Source organism: Tetrao urogallus, assembly GCF_951394365.1.
Source record: "Tetrao urogallus genome assembly, chromosome: 3".
In the NCBI taxonomy this organism is placed as follows: domain Eukaryota; kingdom Metazoa; phylum Chordata; class Aves; order Galliformes; family Phasianidae; genus Tetrao; species Tetrao urogallus.
The window spans coordinates 27,474,409-27,501,412 of NC_136815.1; the positions used below are offsets into that span (position 1 = coordinate 27,474,409).

General features: G+C 44.6%; 1 protein-coding gene across 1 annotated transcript in view; it reads left to right on the top strand.

The window, feature by feature from the left end:
• Positions 1 to 10,466: 10,466 nt before the first annotated feature.
• Positions 10,467 to 27,004, top strand: part of ZNF704 (zinc finger protein 704) — a gene marked incomplete at both ends in the record, with an annotated part of 78,022 nt that continues 61,484 nt past the window's right edge. Inside the window, one exon of the mRNA XM_079533651.1 lies at positions 10,467 to 10,748. Within this exon, the coding sequence (XP_079389777.1) occupies positions 10,467 to 10,748 (282 nt within the window). The remainder of the gene's footprint in view (positions 10,749 to 27,004) is intronic.

The following is a 27,004-nucleotide window of genomic DNA, read 5'->3' on the forward strand; positions in this document are numbered from 1 at the left end:
CAATTTTCTCTCTAAAACTTTGAGATAAAATAATACACCTTGTCTTAGGGAATTTTGGGAAGGAGAAAGATGCTGATCACCTTTCACAGAGCAAATTTAATTTTTTTCTTGCCAGAATCCTGTTTTTTTACAGAGATTTGTGTTCAGTGATTGACAGAACTCGTGATAAACCTAAATACAAGATATTGTGAAGCCACATGGTATTTCTTAATAGCAGAAACGAAAATAAACCTGAAATTGCAAATATTCCCTCTTTGAAAAAGCATTATTCCTGGTTCTACATCTCTAAATTTTCTTCTAAATTTTCTAGATCTCTTCGATGGAAATAAATGAGCAACATAAAGCCTTTCCACAAGGAAAACTGTCCTCATAAAGTAGATGGTAAGAGCGGTGCCCTGCTCCAGCTGGAGAAAGGGAAATGCACAAATGCAAAATACACTGACCTGCACCATTGCTACCCATTAGAAAACCTTACGTGTATGAGTGTTTTGCAACAAATAGTTTAAAGTTGGGATGAGTTTACCTGTCACTGCTTTATTTTTAAATGCAAGCCATCCAGAACCACTGAGCTCTAACTACAGACCAGCACTTTAAAGTATCTTCATTTCAAAAAAGAAAGACATTCTAGAACTGGGGACAAGGAGGGCTTTAAAACCCAAATGTTCCAATGGTCAAGAGCTTCTGGAGAACATCAGAGACGAGAGGTATAAACAAAAGTTGCTGGAAGTGGCAGCATCTGCTGTTGTTCATACCCATGACTGTAACTGGAAAATTAGAAATTATGATGATGGCTGCTCTGTTTATAGATTTCACTGAATGTTCTTTGTGATTACATCATCACAAATAAATTCCCATCTCCTTCGGTTATCTCCTTCAGTTATCCCTCTGAGTAGCTCAGAAAATGTTGAGCTACATGTCAGGGGTAAGCAGAAACGCACTTTTTCTTTTATGTTACAGCAGAATTGAGAGAAACCTTTACAAAAAACAATACTGAAAAAATGATTTGAAGAGAAATGATCCAAGTTGAGAAAGCGTTCTTGTCACACATACATCAGTCAGGCTTAACAGCTCGGTGAAGTCTGTGAGTGTTGCCTGCCAGAAGCTGAAGAGGTTAATTGAAGAACTGGTTTGAAAAAATAAATGGTGTGGCTGATCTGATACATCTAAAGCACTGAAACCAAATGGGAGATATGGCTACAACAGGGCACGTAACTGGGATCTCCCTCCTTTAATACCACTTGCCTCTTCCTGTTCAATCAAAGAACAACTTCTGTCAGTCATTCCTCGAGAAAGAAAGCTCAATTTGCTTCTACCCAGAAGAGGGAGGTAACATACAGATATTTGCAATGTATTTGCCTAAAAGAAAATCAAAGAGGTAAAGGAAAGCTGCATTCAAGGATTAAACACATGAACAAATGTGTTTGTGTATCTCAAAGAAGCAACATATGAAGGAAGACTTTTGAATTAAAATATTTTTGAAAGGGATGGAGAATCAGGCAGCAATGGAAAGCAGAACTACCAAGGTATTATCCATTCAAAGGCAAGAACGTGCATGAAAATGACTACTAAATCCATTGTCACAAATGTCTTTGAGATCAGTGAAGCGAAGATATTTAGTGAGTTGGCACTGCTCAAAACCTACTAATCTCCATGAACAGACTGAGATTCAAAGCAAACCAGAGAGCAACCCTTTGTTAATCATAATAAAGAATTTGCTGTATTCAAATGAAGTTACAGCAAAGTGGATGCGTGCCAGTGCAACACCAGTGTTCCAAGAGAAAGGCAAGCTAGGAAATTATAGACCTTTCATCTCAATGCCTGCAATTTGCAAAATAAAGAATACAACAGAGGAGTAAGTTTGCAAAATGCATGTGGCAAATGCAGTATCATTCTCTGTAATCTAGTTGCAGAAAACTAGTAGGGATAGATGGTGTTGGTTAACTAATCTTTTTTAAACAACTGTGCAGCGCTTTTGTCATTAAACTTAAAATACTCAAATAATAATTCATATGGCACCTAATGCTCTGTGGTAGAAGAGGTTAATTCTCTGCCAAAAGCAAAATATCTTTTTCTGCAAGGTGCACTTTCTGATACTGTAAAAAAGAGGTAATCTAGATCCCAAACATTAAAGTCTGGGTTTGCAGCCAACCAAATTTCCGAGCAGAAGGGCGGTGTGACCACAGACATCGAAGTACAGAATAAAAAGGATCCAAATATTTTATCGGAAGCTGTATCCAGACATCTTCAGGATATTTAGCCATGTCATGAGTAACTTGCGGCCTCCCATTGAGGGGCATGATGCCCATTTGGTTACCTACTTCTCCTCTGTCCCAGTAAACTCTACCAAAGAGTTGTGTTCAAGGGAAAAATATAGCAGAAAATAAACATTAGAAACGAAATTTTTTGTTTCATCAGCTCTGCTTTCCCTAAGTGCCTTACAGCTCCTCTCTTTCCATCTGCTTGACCCCTCTTAGCCTCCTTTGAGGCTTCCTCTTTTGCTGTCCTTCCTCTGTGACTATAGACAGACATCTTTCCTTTCTGTGTCCTCCATCTCTACATTGTATTTTATTCTTTTTTTCTGCTTTGAGATTGTTTATCTAAGTAACGTGTTCCAAATGATTAACTCAGCCAAAGCAGTAGATGCTTCATTAAGTTGTAGCTCAAGAAAGACTCATTATCTCTCCATCTACATCAGACTTGTTTCCACTTTCTGACCCACCAGAGGCAGGTGGCCTGCGGGGCTGCTGGGCACAGCCTTTCCTCCAGCCCAGCCTCCCTCTGTGCCTCCCACAGCAGAGCCTGCAGCAGCAGCTCATTCAAATTCTAACCAAAAAAAAAAAAAAAAAAAAAGTTTATACACAAATAAGTTTGTACTGTAAACACTGAAAAAGAACTCTTTGTATCTATAACACTTTCCGTACCCGCAAGGTTTCCTTCTTGCCCACACAAATCACTCATTACAATGCAACACACCACTAACAGAGGAAGCCAGCAAAGCAGGATCCTTCTGGTGCTTCTAAACAGAATGTTGCACTTGAAAATGTAATCAGAAAAACTCTACACAAATGCTTCAGAATTCAGTGTTTTCATTGTATGAGACTGACCCTCCCAGGACTAAGCCAAAGCCCCCAGCAGCCAGGGAAATCAGTGAGACGCAGCACGGCTGTGTTGGACTGCAGCACTGTGGGAGCTGAACTTGCCACAGCTGTGGCCGTGCCGTGCCCTCAGGAAGTGTATCTCCCCGAAACCCACAGCATGTTCCATGTCATGTGTTTACATGCGTTTTATGTCCGTAAAGCACCTCACTACGAGGCTACAAAATGCCCCAATCTAAATGAGATCGTAAGCTGAGCTTCCCAGTTTTAGCTTGAAAATCACAAGACGTGCGCGAGCTGAGCTTTGGTCATTGTTTGTATTTGCTGACTGCTGAACTGTTTGTTTATATCGACTTCCCAAACTTTTTTTTTTTTTCCTCGCAGAGAAGGGTTACAAAGGTTCTATTTGGGTGGTTTACTGAAGGAAGCTGAAAGTCTTACACAACCCTGGCTCCATTAACTGGGGCTTTCAGATGTTTATTTATAACCAATTATAAAACCGACTCCGGCCAACAACTGAGCAGCGGTTCGCCGAGGCGCGGTGCGTTGGGGCCAGGGCGCATCTCGGCCCTCACCGCCGCCATAGCGTAGGAAATGCGCAGATACGTCGCGGGGGCCTGCACCGAGGGAGGGGGGTAGGGCGGGCACAGCCGCCTCTGAGGGAGCCCAGGGCCCGGCTCCAAGGCGGGCACACCCGCTCCGGATGCCCGGCCGCCGCCTCTGCCCGCGGCAGGGGTCTGCCCGGCAGCCGCCGCCATCCCGCGGCGCCGCCGCCTGCCCTCAGCGCGTCCCACACAGCGCGCGCGGCGGGCGGGAATGGCGGAGCGCGCTGACAGGGCCGCACAAGTTGACGGGCCGCGCTCTGCCGGCGGGAGGAGGAATCTGAGGCAAAAGCCGAACAGGATCGCGGGCGGGAGCATGGATCGAGGGCTGCGGGGGCTCGCCGGGCCGTCGGGCGGCCAGGGACAGCGGTACGGGCGGCGGGGAGGGGACACGCGTGGGAAAGGCTGCGCCTCGACGCGGGGCGTGCGGCGGCGGGAGGCTGCGGGCTGATGGCCGAGCGAGGCGGCCGCGTCCGCGCCTCGCAGCCCAGTGAGGAGGGGTGGGTGGGTTTTGAATGGAGGAGAGGGGCAGGGAAATCCAAAGCCAAAAATCTGGAGTGCCGCTATCAAAGAAAAGGGTCCATCTTCAATATTAAACATTGATGTGAATAAAACGATACTATCTTAATATAGTAATCAGTGCGATCAAAATTAAAATGTGTCTGTTGCTTAATGTGTGGGGTGGAGTATTTTCATTGGTGACATTGAGTGACAGCTATGTAATGACATACTTTCCTTGGTTCCACCAGATTCACTGTGGAGTTTCCATGTAAAAAGTGAGTCTGTAAGTACTGCTTTGTGCCGTCCTGTAATATTTTAGGTTGGATATCAGGGAAAACTTCTTTACAGAAGGGGTTGTTAAGCACTGGAATAGGCTCTCCAGGGAGGTGGTTGAGTCACCATCCCTGTGTGTGTTTAAAAACCATTTGGATGGTGCTCAGGGACATGATTTAGCAGAGGGTTGTTACAGTTAGGTATGGTTAGGTTGTGGCTGGACTTGATGATCTTGAAGATCTTTTCCAACCTGAGCAATTCTATGATTCTAGTCATGTTTTCATGAGTGCTCGATCTCATTTGTTCTTTCTGAAAGGAGCAGCTAGTTATTTTCTTTGTAATTGCTACCTCTGCAAATTCAGCGTTGACTGAGGATCAAGCTAACTTCTTTGACACTTCACTGAGAAAGAGGAAGTTGATGTCCCAATCTTGCAATTTTTAACATGTTTAATTTAACCTACCTGTGAAGTTCCAACTAGATTACGACAATGACAACACTTACTTAAAATAACATTTGAATACTACCATCATTCCTTTTCTATATGCATCCTTTATATTCTGGTACAATTTTAGGAATCATCATTCACACGTTGCTGTTGTGCCTGGGTGAGCACAGACCACTTTAAACTCCCCCAAAAGATTTTTGTGTAAAATGCATATCCAGATAGAGACATTTCTTTCTTGTATGTCACAGACATTTGCATGCAAGGCCTATATTTTCCATGTTTCTATTCTCATTGTGGATAGGGATAGGTTTTTTTTATTGCTTTTGTCCTGTGCTGATTTTGTTAAGAAAAAGTGTTTTCTTCTTTTTTTTTTTTTTTTTTTCCTTTCCTTTGATGGTCTGTCTGGACTAGTTAAGAAGGAAAACATTAGTCTCATAATTTTTTTTCAGCTTGGTGGCTGCCCTGTTTTTTTTGGGTTTTTTTTTGGTTTTTTTTTGTTTTTTTTCTGGGAAACAAAGCCTTTTGAGAGATATAAAAGTGTAAGTTTTGTGAAATTACTTGTTGGAATAGTTAATTACAAAAACATTGGTGAGGGAGTTTAAAGAAGCCATACCTTTCTCATCAATATTCATTCCCTCACAGTCCAAGGATGGAACATCCAGAATTCCTTTCCAGACCGGTAAGATTTATTCAGAACTCATAAATGTTTCAGAGCAGTAACCGAGAGGAGCGATGCTTAATAGCTGATGGATTTTGCTGCTTCATTCCAATGCATGGCTGGCATTGGAACCTCCTTCAAGCAAAAAGCATAGCCCTGTCTGCGGGGTGGAATTTTACTGCACAACAGCCAGACACAGAAGTGACCTTGTGCTCCCCACTCAATTGATGATTGGGGCAGAGGGATGTCACAGAAGCGATGATTGTGCTCATTGAAAAGGGGGTCAGAAGGTTGCCACCTCTCCTTTCAAGCAGCATCTGGTAGAAAATTTTCCGCCTAATATTGTCAATCATTCCCTTGTTCTTGAAGGTGGCTGACTGTCCTCCCAGCTGGAGTGAGAACTTCAGTGATCACTATAAAGCAAAACAAATGCAAAGTTTAGAAAGGGGGTGTGGAGAAGGCAGGTTCCCAAAGAAAGAAGTTGGCAGGGTCTCAAATGCCTGGGATTATGAGAGAAGTGGAATGCACGTGATTAGTGCACGTGCTGGTCTGAATACTAAGGCTCAAACAAATAGATTTGTTGCACACTAAAAAATGAGAAGTGACTACTTGAGCAGGTTGTGTTTTGAAAAATGTGATTAAGTGAGCAGAAAATTGAGGGCTTCTTAGCACCAATTGGTGCTAGGCTTTTTTAAAGGCAAGGGAGCGAAGCATAGCATTGGTCTGGGGAGGAGGTGGGAGCAGAGGGGATCTTGCCTCTAGTGATAAGAAAAAGCTGGCATTAACAGACAAAACTATTCAGAGACTAAAGAAAATAAACCAAGAAATGCATTCTTTCTTTATGGCTGGGGGGGGGGGGGAGGGGGGCAGCAGGGGGAGGGCGGAAGAAGAAGAAATCAGAATGCCAAGGTGAGGATTACAGGCAGTCCAGCAAAATACACTGTGGAATGTCTGCACACTGCTGCTGTCAGCCCTGCTCAAGCGCACCCTTTACCAGTGTCTGTGTGCAGCAAGTAGTGCTTGGTGCTGCTGGCTGATGGCCCTGATGGAAACAGGTCTGAGACCAACAGATGAGGTGGTCACAGAACAGTGCCTTCCTGAAGCCTTGAGGAGGAACTTGTGGTTTTCCAAGCAGAATAGACTCCCCAGCTTTGTGTCAGGCAAGCTTTGCTTGCAGTCACGATCAGGGTATAAAGCAGCAGAAGCTGAATAAAGCAAAATGTCAAATATTTTAGTAAATAATTATATAAGAAGAATACTTAGGTAAAAGGTGGACTCTATAAAATGTATGTTAAAAGTATATATAATAAGAAAACTCCACCGGACTTTGATCAGTATAGACTATTTGTGTGGGTGCCAGGGAAAACCAGAATTTTCCTGTGGCTAGTGCATAGGGCTGCCCACTGGATTTGCTGGAAGAAATTAAATGACTATTATTCAATACAGCCTGAAAGCTGACGCTTGTAATTGACTTCTGCAGATAATTCTAGAATAACTTCTGGAGGAAAGATACCTGTTGATGGAACTGTTTTTCATGGCTTTCTGTGGTGAGATACTCATTACTTCCTTTGGAAATGTGAACCGATTGCTAAGATTTGACGCACAGAAGCATCTGAAACATTTCTTATGTTTTGGAAAGCTGTATACATGAAGAGAGTGTCAATGTGCACATTAACTTTTAATAAGCTAGGAAATCATTGACATGTAAACAGTTACTGCTACAGCCAGAGCCTGCAGTTCTGTCAGAAGCATATTATGCTGTAGTCCAGTCAGCAGATTACTGTTTAGTTAAGTGTTACCATATTGTCCTGTGTATCACGAGGATTTTACTAGGTGGCAGGATGTGGCTATGGGCCAGAATTGTTCAGCAGTTCATCTCAAGTGCTAAGACTGAGTCTGAGGGGAAAAAAATGTAATGGGCAATAGTGGATTATGGTTTGTGTTTGCCTCTTTCCTGTCTCTGAATGTAGCAGGGTAAAGATATTGCAGAGTCCCGTATCTAGAGCTCGCTGTCCTTTGAAAAACTTTCTTCAGAAGTTAACTCCTGTGGGAAGTGCTGAAAGGGCAATTCAGGTTCAGCTTCAGTTCTATTCATGCTGCAAGTCAGACAGACTGGAAGAAATTGAACATTTCAGTCATTTCTATCGTTTGTATCAAGTACTGGAAGAGAAGTTATTCCTACTACCGCTCCAACCTGGCACGCCTGGGAAGTGCTAGAAGTCTTTTAACCGATCTGTTACAGAGTTGTCAACGCTGGCTTCTTGTCTCATGTGCTAACCCAGCAGGAGTAAAAAGCATTAGCAGCTCAGCTGACTGATCAAAAGTCAGTGTTCTTTTGAGCCCCTTCTTGGGATTGCCCTGCCTGTCTGCCCAGTGAACTCTGGACTTCCTTTTCCCTCCTAATCCCTAAAGTATTTTCCCTCCTCTTCCCCCACGGGGATTTGGTGACACTTTTCCCCTTTACCCCGCCCCGTGTTTCCAGGGTTTGTCTGCATTCCTGCTGTGCCTTGAGAGAGCTGCAGGACCATCGCCTATAGAGTCCTGAGAGGAGGAGGTGGTGTGCTGGACGATGGAGCAACCTCTGCACAAGGAGAAACACCACATCTGGCAGGCTGGCAGGCAGGCCTGGTCTTTGCTGTGTATCCCTAAGGACTTTTCTCTCTTCTGCCACTATGCTCCCAAAACAGAACCTGGTTAGTAACTGTAGAAACAACTGTTGCAGAACAAACAGCTGAAAGGCTGATTGTTGGTTAACAATCCTTTGTGCTCATGCACTGAAACATCTCAGCGAGAGGCATCAGGTCAGCCTTGCCTTGGAGGTAAGCTGACCAGAGGTCTGAGTGCAAAGTGCACATACAGGCTGACCTGTGAGGTTTCACTGAAGTTAACAGAGATGTTTGTGCAAGCCTAGCTATATAATCACCGCTTTTTACATGAGATTCTATGGGCTCTGTGCTATTACTTGGGGTGTTCCTGCTAGCACATGTCATCCAATTTTGAGATAATGCATTTGGTTTATCTATCATCTCTTATTTTTTATTCTGCTTTTGCTACAATTAAAAGATACAGACCTTGGAAAAACTCAGTGAAGTCTTTCAGGATCCACCCTAGTACATACCAGGTAGGAACAAGACCTTCAGTAACACAGTAATAGTTTAGATAACTGAACATAGGCCACTGCAGAAGATCAAAATTAGATTATGGTGCTATTCAAATGATTTGAGGATCTTTGAAATACTTTGAATACTGTGAGGTAATGGAATGATTCTTTCTCTAGAGACCTATGCCTTTGAGGCACAAGCATGAAGGCACTGAGAGTGCCATTTAAAATCATGGTGGAATCTACAATTTAAGGCAAACCTTAAGCGTAATTTTCATTGTATCTTCAACACAGAAATAAAGCTCTGAAGTGTTGGCCCTGTTTTTTTTTTTTTTTCTCCACAATTCTGTCCTTCCATCGTTACCCTCATAAAACCAGGGCAGACCCTCTCAACAGATGCCACGTCTGCTGTGACAGCTGCAGCCACACGTGAAGCTTCAGGAGGACGAATTGCCACTGGGGCTGGTGGCAGCACACCACAGCTGTGTGCTGTTCTGCAGCAAGGTCGGCTGAGCCGGCACTGCGCAGCCAATAAGGTTGGAAAGCCCAGAAGTGTGGGAAAGCCCACCCTTTGCAACGTGTGGGGAAATGCTATGGGAAAACCAGGTACAGTAGGATTTGCTAGTGAATCTGTTACAGATCTTGTCCAGCAATACATTGTCTCTGGAAACCTGGGAAAGAGGCTGTTTTGTGAAGCCAGGTGGAGAAAATTGAAACAACTTCCCTAGTTAGACAGGAAAAGCATTTTCATTATTTCTGTAAGAATGGTAACTGTATTATCTATAATTTCCTGCCTGCACTGTGTGTCGTATTCCAAAGTGAATAAAAATCATTGTGTTAATTTGTCACTGTCAAAAGTAGTCGTGGAGGCTGAGTTCCATGCTGGTACATTATTTGTGCATGTGGCATGTGAATGTTTCTGTACAGCAAAATGCATGTGGGGACGGGTACTAAACACAGCAAATGGAATTACTGTAATTTGCTTGTAAATGGGAGAGAATATATATATGTAGATATATGTGGCTCAGAAATAGCAAGCAAAGAAGACTTCAAAACTTAGTCCAAGAAGAAATGGTGAGGAAAAGGATGAAACAATTCTAATCATAATTTAATAGGGTACGTCAGTAAGTGGTAGAGAAGCCTGTAGGAAACGTCAGTAGTTACTGCAATGTCACGAAACTCTCCGTTTTGAAACATTTCTTTCTAAAGTCTCTTTCGTGTCCCAAGGTTCAGTTCCTGCATTTCAGACGCGCGTGGGGAGAAGTGCGCTCCCGTCACCGCCGCCCAGGCCCGAGCCGCCCCAGCTCCGTCCCACACACCGAGGGCTGCCGCTCCCCCCGGCTGCGGGCGGTGCCGGGGCCGGGCCGGGCCGCAGCAGGTGGGCGGCGGGCGGCTGCGGCGGTACGCACGGGAACCCGCCCGCGGCTCCGGGCAGCGCGGCCCCGCGGACGGCGGGAATCCAGTCCGGGTTTTGGTGCCGGGGACCGGCGGCGGCGAGGAAGGGCCGGCGGGAGCGGAGCCCGCACCGCGCCCGACAGCCGGGCCGGCCGGGCAGGACAGGGCGGCGGGCGGGAGCAGGTGGGCGAGCTGCGGGGCGGCCGCGCCGGCTCCGGGCCCGCCTCGCCGCGCCCCGGGCCCCCATGGCCGCGGCGCGCCCGCCGCACACACCCACCGCCGCCCCCCGGTGAGCGCCGCCGCCGCCGCCCCTTCGGCTCTGCGCTGCCGCTGCGCGCCCGCGGCGGGGCCGCCGCCCGCAGCCTGCGCTGAGCGGGCCGGGCCGGGCGGGGCACGATGCAGGCGCGGCGCCTGGCCAAGCGCTCCAGCATGGGCAGCCGGCGGCTGAGCGCGGGGCCGGCGGCCGCGCAGGCGGACGGGGCTCGGCCCCCCAAGCCCGAGAGCGCCTGGAGGCCGCCCCGGCGGGAGGGCTCGGCCGCCGCGGTGGAGGAGGAGGACGAAGACGAGGACGTGGTGGTGGAGGTGGAAGAAGAGGAGGAGGAGGAGGAAGGCGGCTTGGGGAGCCCACCACCGGCGCTGAGCGCCCACGGCAAGGGCCCCCTCCGGGCGAGCCTCAAGGTGCGTCCGGGCGGGCCGGGCCGGAGCGCGCGCTCCCCGCTGCCGGCGGGCGGGAGGGCGGTGGGAGGCGGCGGTGGCCGTGGGGCGGGCAGGGCCCGTGCCCCGGGGCGGGATGCGGCGGGAGCTGCCCCTCCGCCCGCGTCCGGCGCTCAACAAGTCCCGCACAAAGCGGCAGCGGTGCGTGGGCTCCCGGAGCGGGGCCGGAAGGGCGACGGGCTGCGGGCGTCCCTGGGAGGGAACGCGGCGGGAGGGCGGCGGCGGAGGGGGCTGAGCCCGGCCGTGTGCTGTGCTGCTCCCGGCGGAGGGTTGCCGCCGCGCGTGTGGGCTGCGCGGTGTGCGGCGCTGGGGGTCGGGGCCGGCTGGGACTTCGGGAGGGGGATAACGAAAAGTTGGACGGGCCGGAGGGCAGCGCAGGCCCCGTTCACAGCCGGTCCCGGTGTACGCGGTCGGGCTGTTTGGGGAGCGCCCTGCTGAACGCCCTCACGCTGGGATCCCGCGGGCTTTGGTTCAGGTATTTTGTTAGGAGTTCTTTGCTGTGGGGGGGTTTTCTCTTGGGATAACGCAGGTAGAACAGTTAGGTCCATGTGCAGGTCTGTAGAGGATTCACGTGGTAGGAATACAGGGAGGATCACAAATAATTGTGCTTGAGAGTTGAAGCTGTATCCATCTGAATTTTTGTTTTTTTTAAATTCTCTATAGAGTGTCTTACTTAGCAGGAGGGGAGGAGCGATAGAGTGGCTGTGCTGTATTATCCTGTGGTCTCCCCTATAACCCCAGGAGAAGCACAGCTAAGGAGAGAAGCGGCTACCACACGGTCCTAGCAGGATTGGTACAGCCAGACACAGTGACTGCCTGGGTTCCATGAGCCAGTGCCTCAGTGATGGGTGTGATCCTGGCCTCTGGGCTGCTCAGTGCTGCGGAGCCCTCAGTGCTTCGCTTGGTAGCCAGGCATGATGGCACGCATGCGGCGTGCTGCTGCTTACCAGGGCTCTTGGCTGCCATGGCACTGAGTGCTGGAGAGTGTTTGGGGAGGGCAGCTTGGGCTGGCTGCATGCATGGTTCCCTTTGCCAGTCCACAGCACACTGTTAGTATCTGTCTATCAGTATACATTAAGGCAGCTGATATTTGTCTCGCTTAATTCAGTCTGTATGTTCGTACAAGAGTGTTATACTTGTGTGTATTTACCTCCCTGGAAAGTTAATCTGCTTCATAGATGAGATTGCTGCTGTTGGTATACACAACAAACTCTGAGGTCCTTGGCAGTGCTGTGTGGCTCCCTAAGTTAGGTATGCACTCACTTACGGCTTTGGAAGAGTATTTCTACCTCTCCTGACCCACTTCATTTCTTCTTTCAGCACTTACACTTCTAAGTACTGTAAACTAAGAAAAATACAATAACAGGTAAAGAAATTAAGTTGTCTTTATTTCCACGCATTTCTTTAGGGGTTGATAGGATAGGCGTGCATAAAACTCAGGGTCTTGCAAGTAAGTTTGGAGTGACAGATTAAAAGTGGGAGAAGCAGACCAGAAGTGAACGCAGGGAACTGATCATGGGACTGTGAGAGGGTAATGGCCTGGCACGACACACCCACAGTTAGACAGAGTTGGGTCCCTGGCAAATGGAGAGCTGGCATAGGGTGAGGGGTATCTGCCTCCTGAGTTGGCCTTTGGAGGTCAGCTTCTAAAGACTGATCTTGGATTTCTGCTGTCCTGGAAAGAGACAATAAATGAGAGAGAGGGAATAAGGGGAGGGAGAGATCGCTTCTTTATGTCAGCATAGCCACAAGGGGAAGAGGCTGGGCACTGGAGAGGGCTCCCTTTTTTCTCCTTTCCTGTTTCCCTGCTGCTCCAGCATGATGCTGGGAGAGGTGTGAGCATGCTTTACCAGGCTAGCGGTGGCTGGCAGGAGGACAGCCCAGGAAACCTTCTGAGCCTGTAGGGCCATGTCAAAATTGCCAAGATTGCTGATCCTGCCAGAACCAATTCATTCATGTGGGTCAGAAAACAAGCAAGACCAAGGTGCTGTCTGCGCCAACTCATCTTGTATGTGAAACTCTATGTAGTCCACGTTTTGTGCCTTGGCTGCATCTAGATCTCCAGCCTTTTGAGATTAGATGAGAAAGAAAAGTCTTCTAACTTTGGAAGAAGTTAGTTGCCCCTTATTTACATGCTTTGTTTTATTTCATTGAATTCTCTCACCTTCTTTTCTCTACCATCTTTCTAAAGCCAGGTTTGAATTCATTGTCATCCTTTAAATCAAACGTCCACGTTTACTCTTTAAACAGATTATAGGCTCACCTCAGGCAGAACAAACCTACTTGTTGCTTGATTATTCGAGTGCTATTTAATTTAGCTTTCCTGTGTGCATGCCAACATATTTGAACTGGCAATTTACAAAAAGCAATTTGTCATTAAATAGTGACTTCACTTTCTGGTGGATAGGTCTCAAAAGCACTTTGGGAGCTTGCATGCTAACCTAAGAATGAACAGTTTTCTCTGGGACTAGTATTGGTAGTAACAATTGCTTCTGTAGAAATATCTGTGTAATACAGAACTCGCATCGTGGCCTGGGAGCAGGCTCCTGCTATGCTGGGCTGCACAGGGCAAGCACAGTGCTGCTCTGTTTGCTGCTGTGGGGTTGAAGAGAGAAAAAAATGGGTACTGATAGGCTGTGGAGGATAAGCAAATTAAGACAATACAGATTTATTAACACCAGCAGCTCCATTGTGTTTTTCTAAGTATAGACTTTGACTGAAAGCCTGGCTGGTGACTGGGTGGAAACTGCCCAGGTAGACTTGGCTTTTTCCTCTTTATTACAAATAGAAAAGCTTGTGTGTAGTATGGATTAGTGGAGGCAGGGATGAGAGTGGTGCAATTGTAAGGTGGTATTCTTTTTCTTCAATCTCCCATAATGAAGAATAAACGGGAGCAATTTGCTGGGAATTTTTGTTTGTTTTTTTGTTGTTTCTTGGACACTGACCAAGGGTAATCACTTTGCCTTTAAAAGGAATTGTGTGAGCAAAGTGTAACTATGTGTGATGAATGAGGTGTGCTGGAGCCACTGGCAGCTCTAATCCATGTTTGTGGGACCATTCTCAGCCCCCAGTGAGGTTGGTTGGAGTGACCATGAGTTCCTGTCAGGGACACAGCGTTTACTGCTGGTGGATGTGTGCTGCTTGCGCTTTGTGTCTGCAAACTCAATACTGAAAAAGTGCTTTTCGTGATGTGGTCCTCAGTATGTGTAATGCATCCCATGAGAAGTATGGCCGCATAGACTTATGCCCTACCAGAGGGCCCTGGATGGACTGGATCAATGGGCCAGGATAAACTGTATGAGTTTCAGTATGGCCTAGAAGGTGGCCAAGAAGGCCCAGGTGGCCAAGAAGGCCAATGGCATCCTGGCTTGTATCAGGAATGGTGTGGTGAGCAGGACTAGGGAAGTAATCCTGTGCCTATACTCACCTCTGGTGAGGCCTTACCTAGAGTACTGTGTTCAGTTTGGGGCACCTCAATACAGAAAGGACATTGAGGTGCTGGAGCAGATCCAAAGAAGGGCAATAAGGCTTGTGAAGGGCTTGGAGAACATGCCCTACGAGGAGAGACTGAAGGAACTGGGGCTGTTTAGTCTGGGAAAAAGGAGACTGGTGGGAGACGTTATTGCTCTCTTCCAGTACCTGAAAAGTGGTTACAGCGAGAGGGGGTTGGTCTCTTCTCACTGGTGTCAGGTGGCAGGATGAGGGGAAATGGCCTGAAGTTGCTCCAGGGTAAGTTTAGGTTGGATATCAGGAAACACTTCTTTACAGAAGGGGTTGTTAAGCACTGGAATACGCTCCCCTGGGAGGGGGCTGATCACCATCCCTGGATGTGTTTAAAAACCGTTTGGATGTGGTGCTCAGGGACATGATTTAGCAGAGGGTTGTTAGTGATAGGGTAGTATGGTTAGGTTGCGGTCGGACTTGATCTTGAAGGTCTTTTCCAACCTGAGCAATTCTATGATTCTACCAGTTTCTGCACTGCTCAGCCCTCTGTAAGCATTGCTGTGGGTCGAGCATGGATGGTGTTTGTTACTTTTTCTCCGCAGTAAGAAAGTGCCCACTAGCTTTCTCTTCATTAACCTTGAGTATTCATAATACTTTCAAGTGATTTATTGAATGACTTAACTAAAAATAGCAAGCAGCTTGACTATTCCTTGAGGTCAGCCAGAAGGAGACTGAGGACTAAAAGAGAAACTGTTATTAGTGTTTGTATTTATTTGTAAAGACTGAACAGGAAATAGAAAGTGAATAAAAAGAGTGTGAATAAAGAGTATGTGTTGCGTTCTGTGGTGCTCAGCTTAGAGTTCCTGGTCTGGTGGTGACATCTAACTGCAGAGCGTTGCAGAGCAGAGCATATAAGCATTGAGCAGTGCCAGTGCTGATGAACAATCTGCAATTTGATCACTTTCACCTTTTGGGCACTTTGCCAGACTTTCTAGTCTGAAGTGGTGGCTGTGGTGACGTTTTCCTCATTGTATGAGAAAGTACATGTGTGGGTGGTATTTGTTGTTTGACAACAAAACTAACGAAGACAGGAAACTGAACAACTTCTGTTGCTCGAACTTGGGATAAAAATACACATCTTTTCATTGCTGTTTTTGCCAAAGATAAGAGTCAAACTTCCCTAAAACCCTGACTCCGATGAAGCTGATGGAAAAACCCTGCTAGTTTAAACAGACTTGGAATTAGAGCCCAATTACATAACCACGGGTGTGCATCCATTAGTCTCTCAAAACCTCTCTCCATCAGTCCCACTGATCTTTATGTACGGCTTCAATCTACCAGAGGCACTTACCATCACTGGACACAGAATCGGAGCAGGTAAAACGCCTCAGTGATTGGATACTGAAGTGTGAAATTACACAGCTCATCGTTTTACCATCTTGAATGTATTTTTTAACGGAGTGGATAAAAACTTACTTGTACTTTAGATAGGCAATGCAATTATGACAAGCAGTCATGAGATGGGCTGGTTACTTAGGAAATTTTCTGCTTCAGCAGATCAAGTGGTAAACGCCTGCATCATACTGACAGAGAGAATGTTGTATGGAAACCTTCAGTGAACTGGGCTTTCTGAATTTGGTGAGCTAAACATTTGAGCCAACTTGATCCTTTATACATACATGCCTACGCCTTTGAAATGGCCAGAACAGTCTTTGAATTGAAAATGTTTTTGAAAACCTATTTTATAACAAGTCTCTTCTTTATGTAATTGTGTCTAATGTAAGTGCTACCTAAGGAAAGAAACAGAACCAGCTTTTTTATAGCCCACTGTGGTGCAGTTGTTGCTCTGACAATCCAGGTGAGCAGTGGTGCCTCGCTAGCTCATGGTTCGCTGCTGCACAGGGCTCATCTGGCACAGAGCTAGATGGGAAAAGTAGGACAGTAAATAATGGTGAAACTGAGGCTGCTAGGGATTTGCTTATGGGTGTGTGGCCAGGTGTTGTAGACATCTGTCCTTCTTTTCTCAGGGCATGAGAGAAGTGGCTTCTTCTGCCCATTTTCTTCCCAATGCTTCCTTTGGGATGAGGCTCTGGGTTTTACCTACAGCTTGCCATGTCAAGCTGACCTGTTTCATCAGTATGAAAAAGGGTAAAGAATCCCTATTCCTTCTGGCCTTCCTTCTTCCAGCTCCCTGTGATGCACTGGACTCATTATAGAACTTGTTGCATGCTGCAGTGGGCTGCCGGAACTTGCCTGAACTGCTTGCGTAAAGCTGGCAACCAGTACAGCATCCTGATAGTGCGAGGGAAGAGGTGATAATGTCCCAGCTAGTACATGAAGGAGGAAAAAGAAAGGGAGGGAAGGAAGCAAGCCTTCCTCCTTTTGGGAACAGCATCAGTTTGGCTGGTTGATCTTTGCACAGAACTTCGGGATTCATTCTTCATGTTCTTAGTGAAGGCTCTTCTCCTATGAGGCATGTTCAGTCCATCCAATTTGCCAGAGGATTTGTGTCTAGAGACACTGAGGAAGCAGAGGTCACTGCATGTTTTCACTTGTGTTATTCCTTTGCCTGCAGGGGTACAGAGATGAAACTGATACCACTTTGCTGTGTAGTCAGACCCAAAAATAAGCTTCTCTGCTGGCACCCCTCCTACTCTGAACAGGAAAACTGTTAATGTTTTTGTCTGGAGCCAAACATAGCTCTGAGAGAACATCTGAACTGGTGGCAACACTCCTTATGTGCTCATCTCCTCTGGAGGGCCGTGCTGTCCACGTCCTGACTTGAAACAAGTTAGGGAAAACAAGAATGTGTGTATAATGTAAATGTGTCCTCCAGGCTGTAAGCTCTGGGGATCAGCTCTGACCCTTGAAGCTTTTATCCTCAGTGCCTGATTTCATTCAGAAATTGGATACATCTGTGAACTACCATTGTCTGATTTCACCAAAACATCATCATTTAAAAAAAAGGCAGAGGTCCTTATTTTCCACTGTGATGCTTAGGCAAATGGATTACATTTTTGCACCCTTTTAAGAGATCTGTAATCTCAAGTCTCTTATTTCTGCTGGCTGCTCCCAAACTCGGGCAGTCGATTTTGGCCTTGGAAACCTCACACCTCTTTGTATCTGATCTGCAAGAGATCTTGAAAGTAAAGCTGATTTCTTTTTTCATTAGAGACACTGTGGACACATCTTGGTCCACGCAAAGAGCTTTCAGATGCAGACAGATCAGATGAGTGTTCTTACTTAGGAGCCAGTGAGGCGGCATTTCCAACATCTTACTGTTGCATGTGGGAAGTTCTCTGCTGCCTCTCAGATGCCTGGATTGTGGGAGTTCTATTTGCTTAACCCTGAATGAGATTATAGGAGAAGTGATGGTGTTTCTGCATTCTGCTTGCAATCACTGCCATTCTTACTGATATCAAACCAGGAGAAAATGGAAAGAAACAGACCTTCTTGTACATCTTCAGTAGCGTTCTTCAAGTTGTTGAAATCAAAAAGATAAAACATTAACATAGATTATTAATATGTCTTTCACTTACACTTACAAAATTTGTTGAGTGCAGAGCAGGTGGATATTTCTGCCCATAACAGAGTCCATACACAAGGCTGTATTAAAGTAACCTAGAGCTGTAGTGTGCAGCATCTTAATGTAGACAGAATCAAAATGAGGGTCAGCAAAGACAGCGGATACTTTTTCATTAGCTTCTTTATATCTCCTACAACAGAAGAAAATGGTAATTTCAGGGAAGATACATGTTCATAGGAAGACTGTAGAAAATACCCTGATGTGAGATTTCAAAGCTTCAGCCACTGCAGTATCAACTCCTGATGTGATGGCACTCAGTAATTGCAGCTCGTGATTACAGTTAGCAATATAACAGAAGTAACAGCCAAAATTGCCTGTAGTTTAATGAATTTACCTGCTGCCTTGTGTTATCACACTTGTTTTTAACTGTTTTTTCAGGCTTTCCCAGAGCTGGGCAGACAGACATGGGTGTGCCCTGTTCTTCTCCTTTTCTGCTCGGCTGCCCTCCCCTGTCCTCTTCCTGAAGCTCATAGTGTCTCGCAGGGACCTCCGACTCGCAGGGCCAGGCACGTATGCCACCTCGAGAAACGTGATAATTGTCTTAGTTAATTTTAAACCCTCCGTTTGGGAAACCAATAATTGGAAAAGCAATTATGGCTTCCCATTTTGGGCCAACCTGCTCCTTCTTAATTCGTGTCTGGTGGAAACCTGAGCGGTCAATGGTGGGCGTGTTTTGCAGAGTGTAACGTGAAGTAGCAGGATTGCTGAATGAGAAGTGAACCTGTTTTGCAAATACAGTCCTCTGCTTTCCTCCTGCTTGAGGCCTTCCCTTTGTTCCTGTGATCAAGGAGGAAAAGGCTCCAATATCTCTGAATAATTTTTGTTTAGAACTGGATGTGGTGTATGGGAAGGGCCGTGGTTGTTTTCCATAGTATCTCCTATAATCTTATTGGCATCCCTCTCTCCAAGTTTAATAGCACACTTCCTGCGTCAGTTATTGCAGGATTTCAGATGTCACAAATTGATGCCTGTTCTGTATGGGACAGAATGGGTGCCTGGGTGAATGCTAGATTTTAAATGTGGAATGTGCTTGTAAGTGTGTACAAGTACATGTCTAAGCCCACGTGCAAGTGAACATTTCTGGCATTCATCTGGATGTTTGCTGATGGACAAACATCTCAGATTGGGTTCTACACTTGCAGATGAATTAGGTTTAGCTAGATAACGTGTGTGTGTCTACTGTAACAGTGAAGTGATGGAAACTTCTTGGTGACTCCAGTTCTTGCTGCCTAGCACCATACTGTGCATCTGTACAGCAAATATTCAGATTCGATTTTTAATGTTTAGAAAATAAGTACTTTGGACACTTTCTATATTCAGACAAATGATGAAGATATGGACTTTGTTCTAGCTAGGTTGAAAACAAATACTACGATCACATTGATATATTGGAGAGAACAGGTACAGTGACCTTAAGATGCTACATCTTAGGTGTTAGAGAGCAGTGGTTTACAAATGCTTGGAGTGATTAGATTAACACGGTTTGTGTATAATGAGCAACCGCTGGTGAAGCAAGTAATTAAATGCAAAGTATGCTCCAAAATGTAATGATACATTGAAATTCAGGGCAGATTATTTCCAAGCATCATTACAAGAATGTCTTATCTCTTTGTATTCCTGTATGAATAGAGGTTTCTGGCTAAATGAAAATTCAGTCCGCACAACGTGTTCTTTCCTTGTGGTGAGAACGCAGTCTCAGAATGGCAAAAATGAGATCCTTCTTACATAAAGAATGCTGCTAAAATAACTCAAACTGCAAATACTGTATGAAGTAGTAAGAATAAACCTAAACCTTTGTCCTCACAGGGATTCAATTTAAATATTTTTTACTTGTATGATGTTATCTTGGTAATAAGTTCAGTGTTTCTCATTGCTGCTATTCTGTTTGCTGTCAACTCTGCTCCTGATTTCTTTCTTGTTCAGAAAAATGGATAGGCTTATTGTTGTCCCTAGAACATAGCCTGCTGCTCAGGCTGTGCTTGAAAATAGTCTTGCAGGTATTGATCTCTTATTTTAGATGAACGTGTATCATGTCAAATGTATTCATTTCATTGTTACTAATTGGCATGCATTTACACCTTCCATGTTAGGCTGAAATATATTGATTCCTCCTTTCTCTCCTCTGTTGAGCTGTGTATTTGTTCAGTTGTGAGTCAAAAATGGTAGAGCCTTGTATTAAAAAAAAATCCTGTGACTTTGGTTTTTTCACCAGATGGCAGCTATAGTGGCGGTCCATAACATGTAGCATGCTTGTATCTATTTCAGAATGTGGAAGAGGTGGCCACAAAGCTGGAATAGAAAAATAGCTTGTGAAATGCAACAGAGCTATGTGGCAGGTTGGTGGCACTAAACCAACTTGTGGCTATCAGTGCTTTTCCTGGGAATTAGGAGAGGGCTTTCTGGTAGAATGACACCAACAGGTCTCATAGGCAATGAGATGGCATTCCAAAATCCCCATCTTGAACCATGCTTTCTTTAGAAGCTGTACAGTGTTACTACTGTATGTAAACCAAGGATCTCAACATTGAGTTGAAATCATTTATATGTTGACAATACAAATTTATCCAGAACTGGGGCAGTGAGCATTGATGTGTGGTGTTGATGTGATTGGTGGCTTTTTTTAAAAGAACTTCTCACCCATCTTTTCTGGAAAGCAGCCAGGATGGCTTGCAAGGGATCTTTGTTTTAGAATGAAGTGGCACTGGGGCCAAGTCTGACTATGGTGGCCTGTAGTTGAAATACTGCAAGTGCGACTTTGAGTTGAGGGAGAAAAGGAAGTTTGTATGAAAATGATAATAGTGTCAAGAATCTTAAGTTATAGTGATGCTGATTTTTTTTTATTTGAGCAGCTATTTTCCCAAAGCACATTTCCACTCGCTTTTTTTTTTTTTTTTAATCCAGAGGTTTGAATGAAGTCAATTTTTGTACACTCTTCATCCTCATAAAATATTTCAAAATGTTTTTTTAGAGGCACTTTTATTTTGTTGTAATATGAGCTATTTCATCTGTCGGGAAAAAAGTAAGTAAACACAAAATGGCACAAATTGGCAATAGTGCATGGCTATTTTATTTACCCCAGCCTCTAGGATGCAAACTATGCACAGAGGGATCTTGCTCAGGTGTCTTGGTCCTTGGGGAGTCCTGGCAGACCCAAGAGGACAAGTTGGTGTTAGCAGTTGTCTCCCAGAAGAGGAGAATGACAGAAGGTCGGGCAAATGCAGTCACCTTCCACTGGCACAGATCAGTGCAGCTTCACTGTGGGTTGAATGCTGTGCCATTGGGATGAGCAATGCTGCGTGCTGAGCGGCTACTTTCTTTTTGTTCCGTCTCACTCTGCTCACCTCCTTGTTGGTAGATTAGCCCCTGGATTGTTTGTAGAACTGGCAGGAAAGTGTCTTATGTGATGTGGCAATTCTGATTGTTTTTTCTGTTGCTGTGCAGACCCTTGAAAGGCTATTAAGAATAAGATCTGTGCTCCTGGTATGCCCACCTGAATCAACAGGTACGGCACAAGAAAACAGGATCTGAAAGGACATGTTTGAGAGTCAGTTACAACCTTTACAGGGCCATTTCTGTACATTTGAGTCACATGCAGGTAAACTGTGATATTCTTGGAATGCTAATACTTGTCAGCTTATAGAACAGACATCAAGGCCAGTCTGAATGGGGCTGTGAGCAACCTGGTCAAAGGGAGGTGTCCCAATAGCAGGGAGTTGGAACTAGGTGATCTTAAAGGGCCCTTCCAACCCAGACGGTTCTATGATTCTATGGTCTTAATGCCTTTTAAATGTTAGTGACTTATTTGAAAATAACTATCTTCAGTTTTTGATCAGCAATACACGAGAAGCGAAGGAAGGTGCTGAAAAGCCCCTTGAGATTGTACTCAGGATGTGAATTTGTAGTCTGTCAGATTTAAGGCTGTTGGTTTGATTCTAAGTATACCTCTTCTTATTCCTGCGCTTGCAGATCCCTTGGCTAGGTGGTTCAATACTCAAGCTGTTTGATTAACACATTTATTGCTATTCAGGGAAAAATCCAAGATCAAATTGAACTGAAATTGGAAGAGACTGAAGTTTGACTGCATTGTGGTCATCGTATCAGGGATATGGCTTTGGGCAGATTAATAATGGTCTGCAGATATGTTAAGGTATAAACTATTGAAAAAATTGTAATCTGCACGTCCTTTATAGTGAATAGAGAAAAAGTTATCTAAAACTCCTCAAAAATAGCACTGATATGGAGTGTGCTTGAATTTGGGCAGGAATTCCATAGCAGTGCATTAACTTGATCAGGGCACGTGAAATTCAGGACTGGCAACTTGGTGGTGACAAGGTACTACCAAACATAGGCTTCCATAGGCAGGCCAAGGTGACTTTTGAAAAAATAAAAAATGTAATGTGCTGATGGAAACACTAAAAATAGTAACAGTGTGATAATCATTTAAATGTAGGATTAAATTACTTGAGTTAAAGAATAATTTAGAAGAAATTTAAGCTTGAAATAAGAACTTTAACCAAAATATGTGTCATGGTCTTGGCAACTTCAAAGCAGAAAGTAAAACTTTTTCTGCTTTTGGTTTAGGAAAGCTTCTGGCTAGAAACCAAAGCAAAATGTTGCTTTCAGTTTTCATAAGATTACCAAACTCTGGCTGAAGCAGCACCTGCCTCTGGTTTGCCTGAGCATAGCTAGAGTACAGCGCCATTGCAGACCTTGGAGAAGGGGAATACTTCAGATTAATCAAGGGCAGAGACTTTGTAACCCTGTCATTGTCTCTGAAGAAGTTCCTGGAAATGTTCCTGCTGTTAGATGTTGAAAACTTGAAGGACTGTGTGAGAGGGCCAGCACTTCTTGAAAAGGAACAGAAAGAGTAGAATCGGGTTAGGGCCAAGTGGGTGCAAGTACCAGATCTGAGCTCCAGGAAGGAGGACAGGTGACATTCAACTGTCATTTCCAAGTGTATCAAAAGTCTCATGTGCCCACAGTGGTAGGAGGGAAATTGTCAAAGGGAGGTGACAGTAACTGCCGATAGAAAACAAGGGTAGATTAAAATTTGCAGATCTTTTATAACTTGTATTTCTGTAACTGAACTTCCAAGCAATGTCAGTTGCCTGAGGGCAGGTTGCAAAGCACTTGGCTCAAAGCAAGCTGAAGGTTACGGATGGCTTGAAGGGAAAAATATGCAAAGAGTTGCATAGAAAAGCAATGACTGTAACATAAAGTGGTTTGAACGTGTGGTAATTAATTGTGTATGGAAAAAATTATGGAGGTATTTATCAGCAGTTGATACTGGAGGCAGTAAGGTGGCAAGTACTGAGGTATGTTGGCAAGAAAAAGCAAACCATTAGCTGGCACCATAGTCATGTAGTTTAACTACTTCCTAGCTAATGAGAGAGAAATGCTAAGTATCAGAAGTATTATCTGTGAGACTGCCTGCTTGCATTAGACATTCCACTAAGTTTTTGCTGCAGTGTATTGTAGCTTTACAGAACTGCCAAAAGCGTTGAAATGGTTCAAAGGCTGCTGGATTCACGGGGAAAAAAATTTCTGATAAGATAGAGCAGATAACTTATCTGGAAAAATACGTTAGAAATTGGTAATGCTATCTCACAGCTATGAATGATCATGAATTAGAACATGAAAAGTGGGTAGCCCCAATGGTTTATCAATGGATTTACCAAACAGTGAGAAACTTGATCAGTCAAATTACTGTGGCACATGATGCTCTCACATTAACTTGCTCATATATATGGCTAGGTTGCCATAAAAAGGTCATGTACTCTTCCACAAAGGGCAGAAGTTTCAAGTGGAACTGGCTCTTGTAGACGTGGATGAATTAAAGGAAAAAAAGCTGTCTGCAGAGCAGAGGAGTTACCAGACAGTAGCCACTGAATTCAAGTCCAGACTTGTTATCATCACCTGTTTTTAAAGGAGAAAAGATACCTTATTAGAAACCACGAGGGGGAAGTTTAGAAAGATGCTTTTTTTTTTTTTTTTTTTTTTTTTTTTTTTTCCCAATTATCTGTTGAAGGCAGAAAGAATAAGCACTAGATGTGGTCTTCTGCCATTTCTGGCTATTTAACCAATGGACCTGATCTGTTCATCTGCGGGTGGACCTTCTGCAACCTTCTGAACATTTGAATCTGTGGTCATTTTTCACTTTCACACACTTGGATGGATCTCGCTATTAATGATGACATATTGAAATATGAAAACCCAACCATTATTTGAATGTATTTGAGCTGAATATGAATATCATATCATATCATATCATAGAATGGCCTGGATTGAGAAGGACCACAATGATCATCTAGTTTCAGCCCTCCTGCTATATGCGTAACAGTTTGGTATGTATCACAGTAAAAGTGATTCTGTTCTTAATGTTTTTGACTCTATTTGTCTAACCGTTAATTTAGTCATGTCTGCAACCTTTTGTGATCACTATGACTAAATTTAATGATGTGTGACAATATATTTGTTGAAAATGAATAAAATGTCATAGTCCCATTGAGAACAAATTATTTTCTTCTTTGGTAAAATGATGAATATATTGGGTAGAAAAAAAAAAACAACAAAAAACTAAAAACAAAGCAAAATCATCCTGTTGGATAGAGTGAATAGAGAAACTGAATGCCTTCTTTGCTTCAGTCTTCACTACCAAGGCCAGCACACAGGAATCCCTGACTCAGGAGACCAGAGAGAAAGTCTGGAGAAAAGAAGGCTTTTCCTTATTTGAGGAGGACTGGGTTAGATTGGTTTTGGCAAACGTGGCACCCACAAGTCAATGGACCCTTCTGGGATGCACCCACAAGTGTTGAGGGAGCTGCTGAACATCACTGCTTGGCCATTCCTGATAATATTTGAAAAGTCATGGTGATCAGGAGGGATGATTGAGAAAGTAAGCAGATGTCACCTCAGTCTTCAAAGGGGCAAGAAGTGCCTGGGAAACTGGAGGCCATTCAGCCTCATCTCCATCCCTTGAAAAGTAGTGGAGCAACTCATCCTGGAGGCCATCTCTAAGCATGTGGAAGACAAGAAGGCTTCTAGAAGTAGTCAGCATGGATTCACGAAAGGGAAATCATGCTTAACCAACTGGATTAGCTTCTATGGGACGACTGGCTGAATGGATGAGGGGAGAGCAGTGGATGTTGTCTGCCTGGACTTCAACAAGACTTTTGTCTCTGTTTCCCATCATACCATCAAACTCACTAAGTGGGAGCTAGATAAATGGACTGTGAAGTGGATTGGAAACTGACAGTGCCATGTCTTAGAGGTTTGTAAGAAGGGGCACGATCTGTTTGGAGGTGTGCAGCTAGCAGTGTCAGTACTGAGTCCAGTATTGTTTAACTTGTGTATCTCTGACTTGGATGAAGGGATACAGGGCCCTTCTCAGGAAATGGGCTTATGATATAAAACCAGGAGGGGTAGCTAATATCCTGGAGTGCTCCACAGCCTTTGGGAGGGTCCTGTCAGGCTGGAGAGATGGGCAGAGAAGAACCTCTTGAAATTCAACGAAGGTCCTGCACCTGTGGAAGAATAATCTTATGCAGTGGTACAAGCTGGGGGCTGACCTATGGGGAAGTAGCTTAGCAGAGAAGGACAGGGGATCCTGGTGAAGTACAAGTTGAATGTGAGCCAGCATTGTGCACTATTGGCCAAGAAGGCCAACGGTGTCCTGGGTTGCCTTAGGAAGTGCACTGCCAGCAGGTAGAGGGTGATGATTCTTCCCTTCTGGTCAGCCCTAATGAGGCATCACCTGGAGTAGCGTCCAGTCCTGGGCTTTCCAATACAGAGGAGACTTCGAGTTCCTGGAGCGTGTCCAGGGAAGGGCTACTAAAATACTGAAGGGACATCTCACATGAGGAGAGCTGGACCTGTTCAGCCTGGAGGAGAGAGGACATGGGGGATCTCCGCAATGTGTATAAGTATCTGAAGGGAGGTGTCAGGATAGGATCAAACTCTTCTCTGTGGTGCCCAAATGATACAGGACAAGAGGCAATGGGCACAAACTGAAACACAGGAATTTCCATCTGAATTCAAGTAAAACCTTCATTTCTTTGAGGGTGACAGAGCATTGGAATAGATTACTCAGACGAATTGAGGAGTCTCCTCCCCTGGAGATATTCAAAAGCTGCCTGGACACAATCCTGGGTAATGTGCTCTAGTGCCTTGCTTGAGCTAGAAGGTTGAACCAGTGACCTCCAGAGCTCACTTCCAACTTCAGCCATTCTGTGGTTCAGACTGGAATTGGAGAGTAGAGAAAGGAGTCTGCCTTTGCCTTGGAAGATGATAAAACAGCAGAATTCAAATTTTTATACACGCCTTCATTTGGCTTTGCATAATCTCTAGGCTGGATATTGGAACCTAGGTGATCTCAGTCATTTCTTGTCTTCAGTGCATCACTTATTTCAGGTCTATCTCCATGAAAACAGAAGGTTACTCAGTATCTGAAAATCTTCAGGCCCTCAGAAAAGACGTTTCTGTAAATCTAAGAACTTTTCCAAAAATACTCATTAGATCATAATTAGATTAATATTGTTTATATGTCTTCTTTTAATTCTGTGATCACATGCTGATTGTTTTGTCTTCCAGGCAAATTTTCTTGGTAATGTGTCATTGTTCGTGTGTGAAGAAGTGTAAAATGACTAATTCTTTGTACTGTTTACATTCACAAAGTAACAATTTCAGTTTTGTATTTGAAGCAAGTGCCAAAAGTCCTTCCATGGAAACATAAGAATGAGACATGTTAAATCATTGGTCCCAAATATGACGTATACTTCGCATCATAACAAAACAAAATTACCTTTTTATACCTGCCAAGATCTGAAAGCTATAAATAGATTTGTGGGGAGGAGATACATATATATTTGTATACGTAGGTATTAATTACATATACGTTTATTAATTTTTTGAACAATGACAAGAAGGAGTAAGGTGGCAGAGTTTACATAGGAAAGGATTCCTGCTTATCTGTGCTGTTGGTATCTGATGGTAATGCATCCTGGATTTCACCGCTGTAATATCCATAGTAATAGTAACAGGTGTCTAAAAATCCACTTTGCAAGTCTTGAAGACTTCTGGACACCATGCATGTGCTTTGGAAGTACATCTATTCCAGCCAGGTTGTTCTGTCTTCTGGTGGCCATTTGGCTTCAGGGGAGGGGACTGCCACCCAGGTCTAGCCCTGGAACTT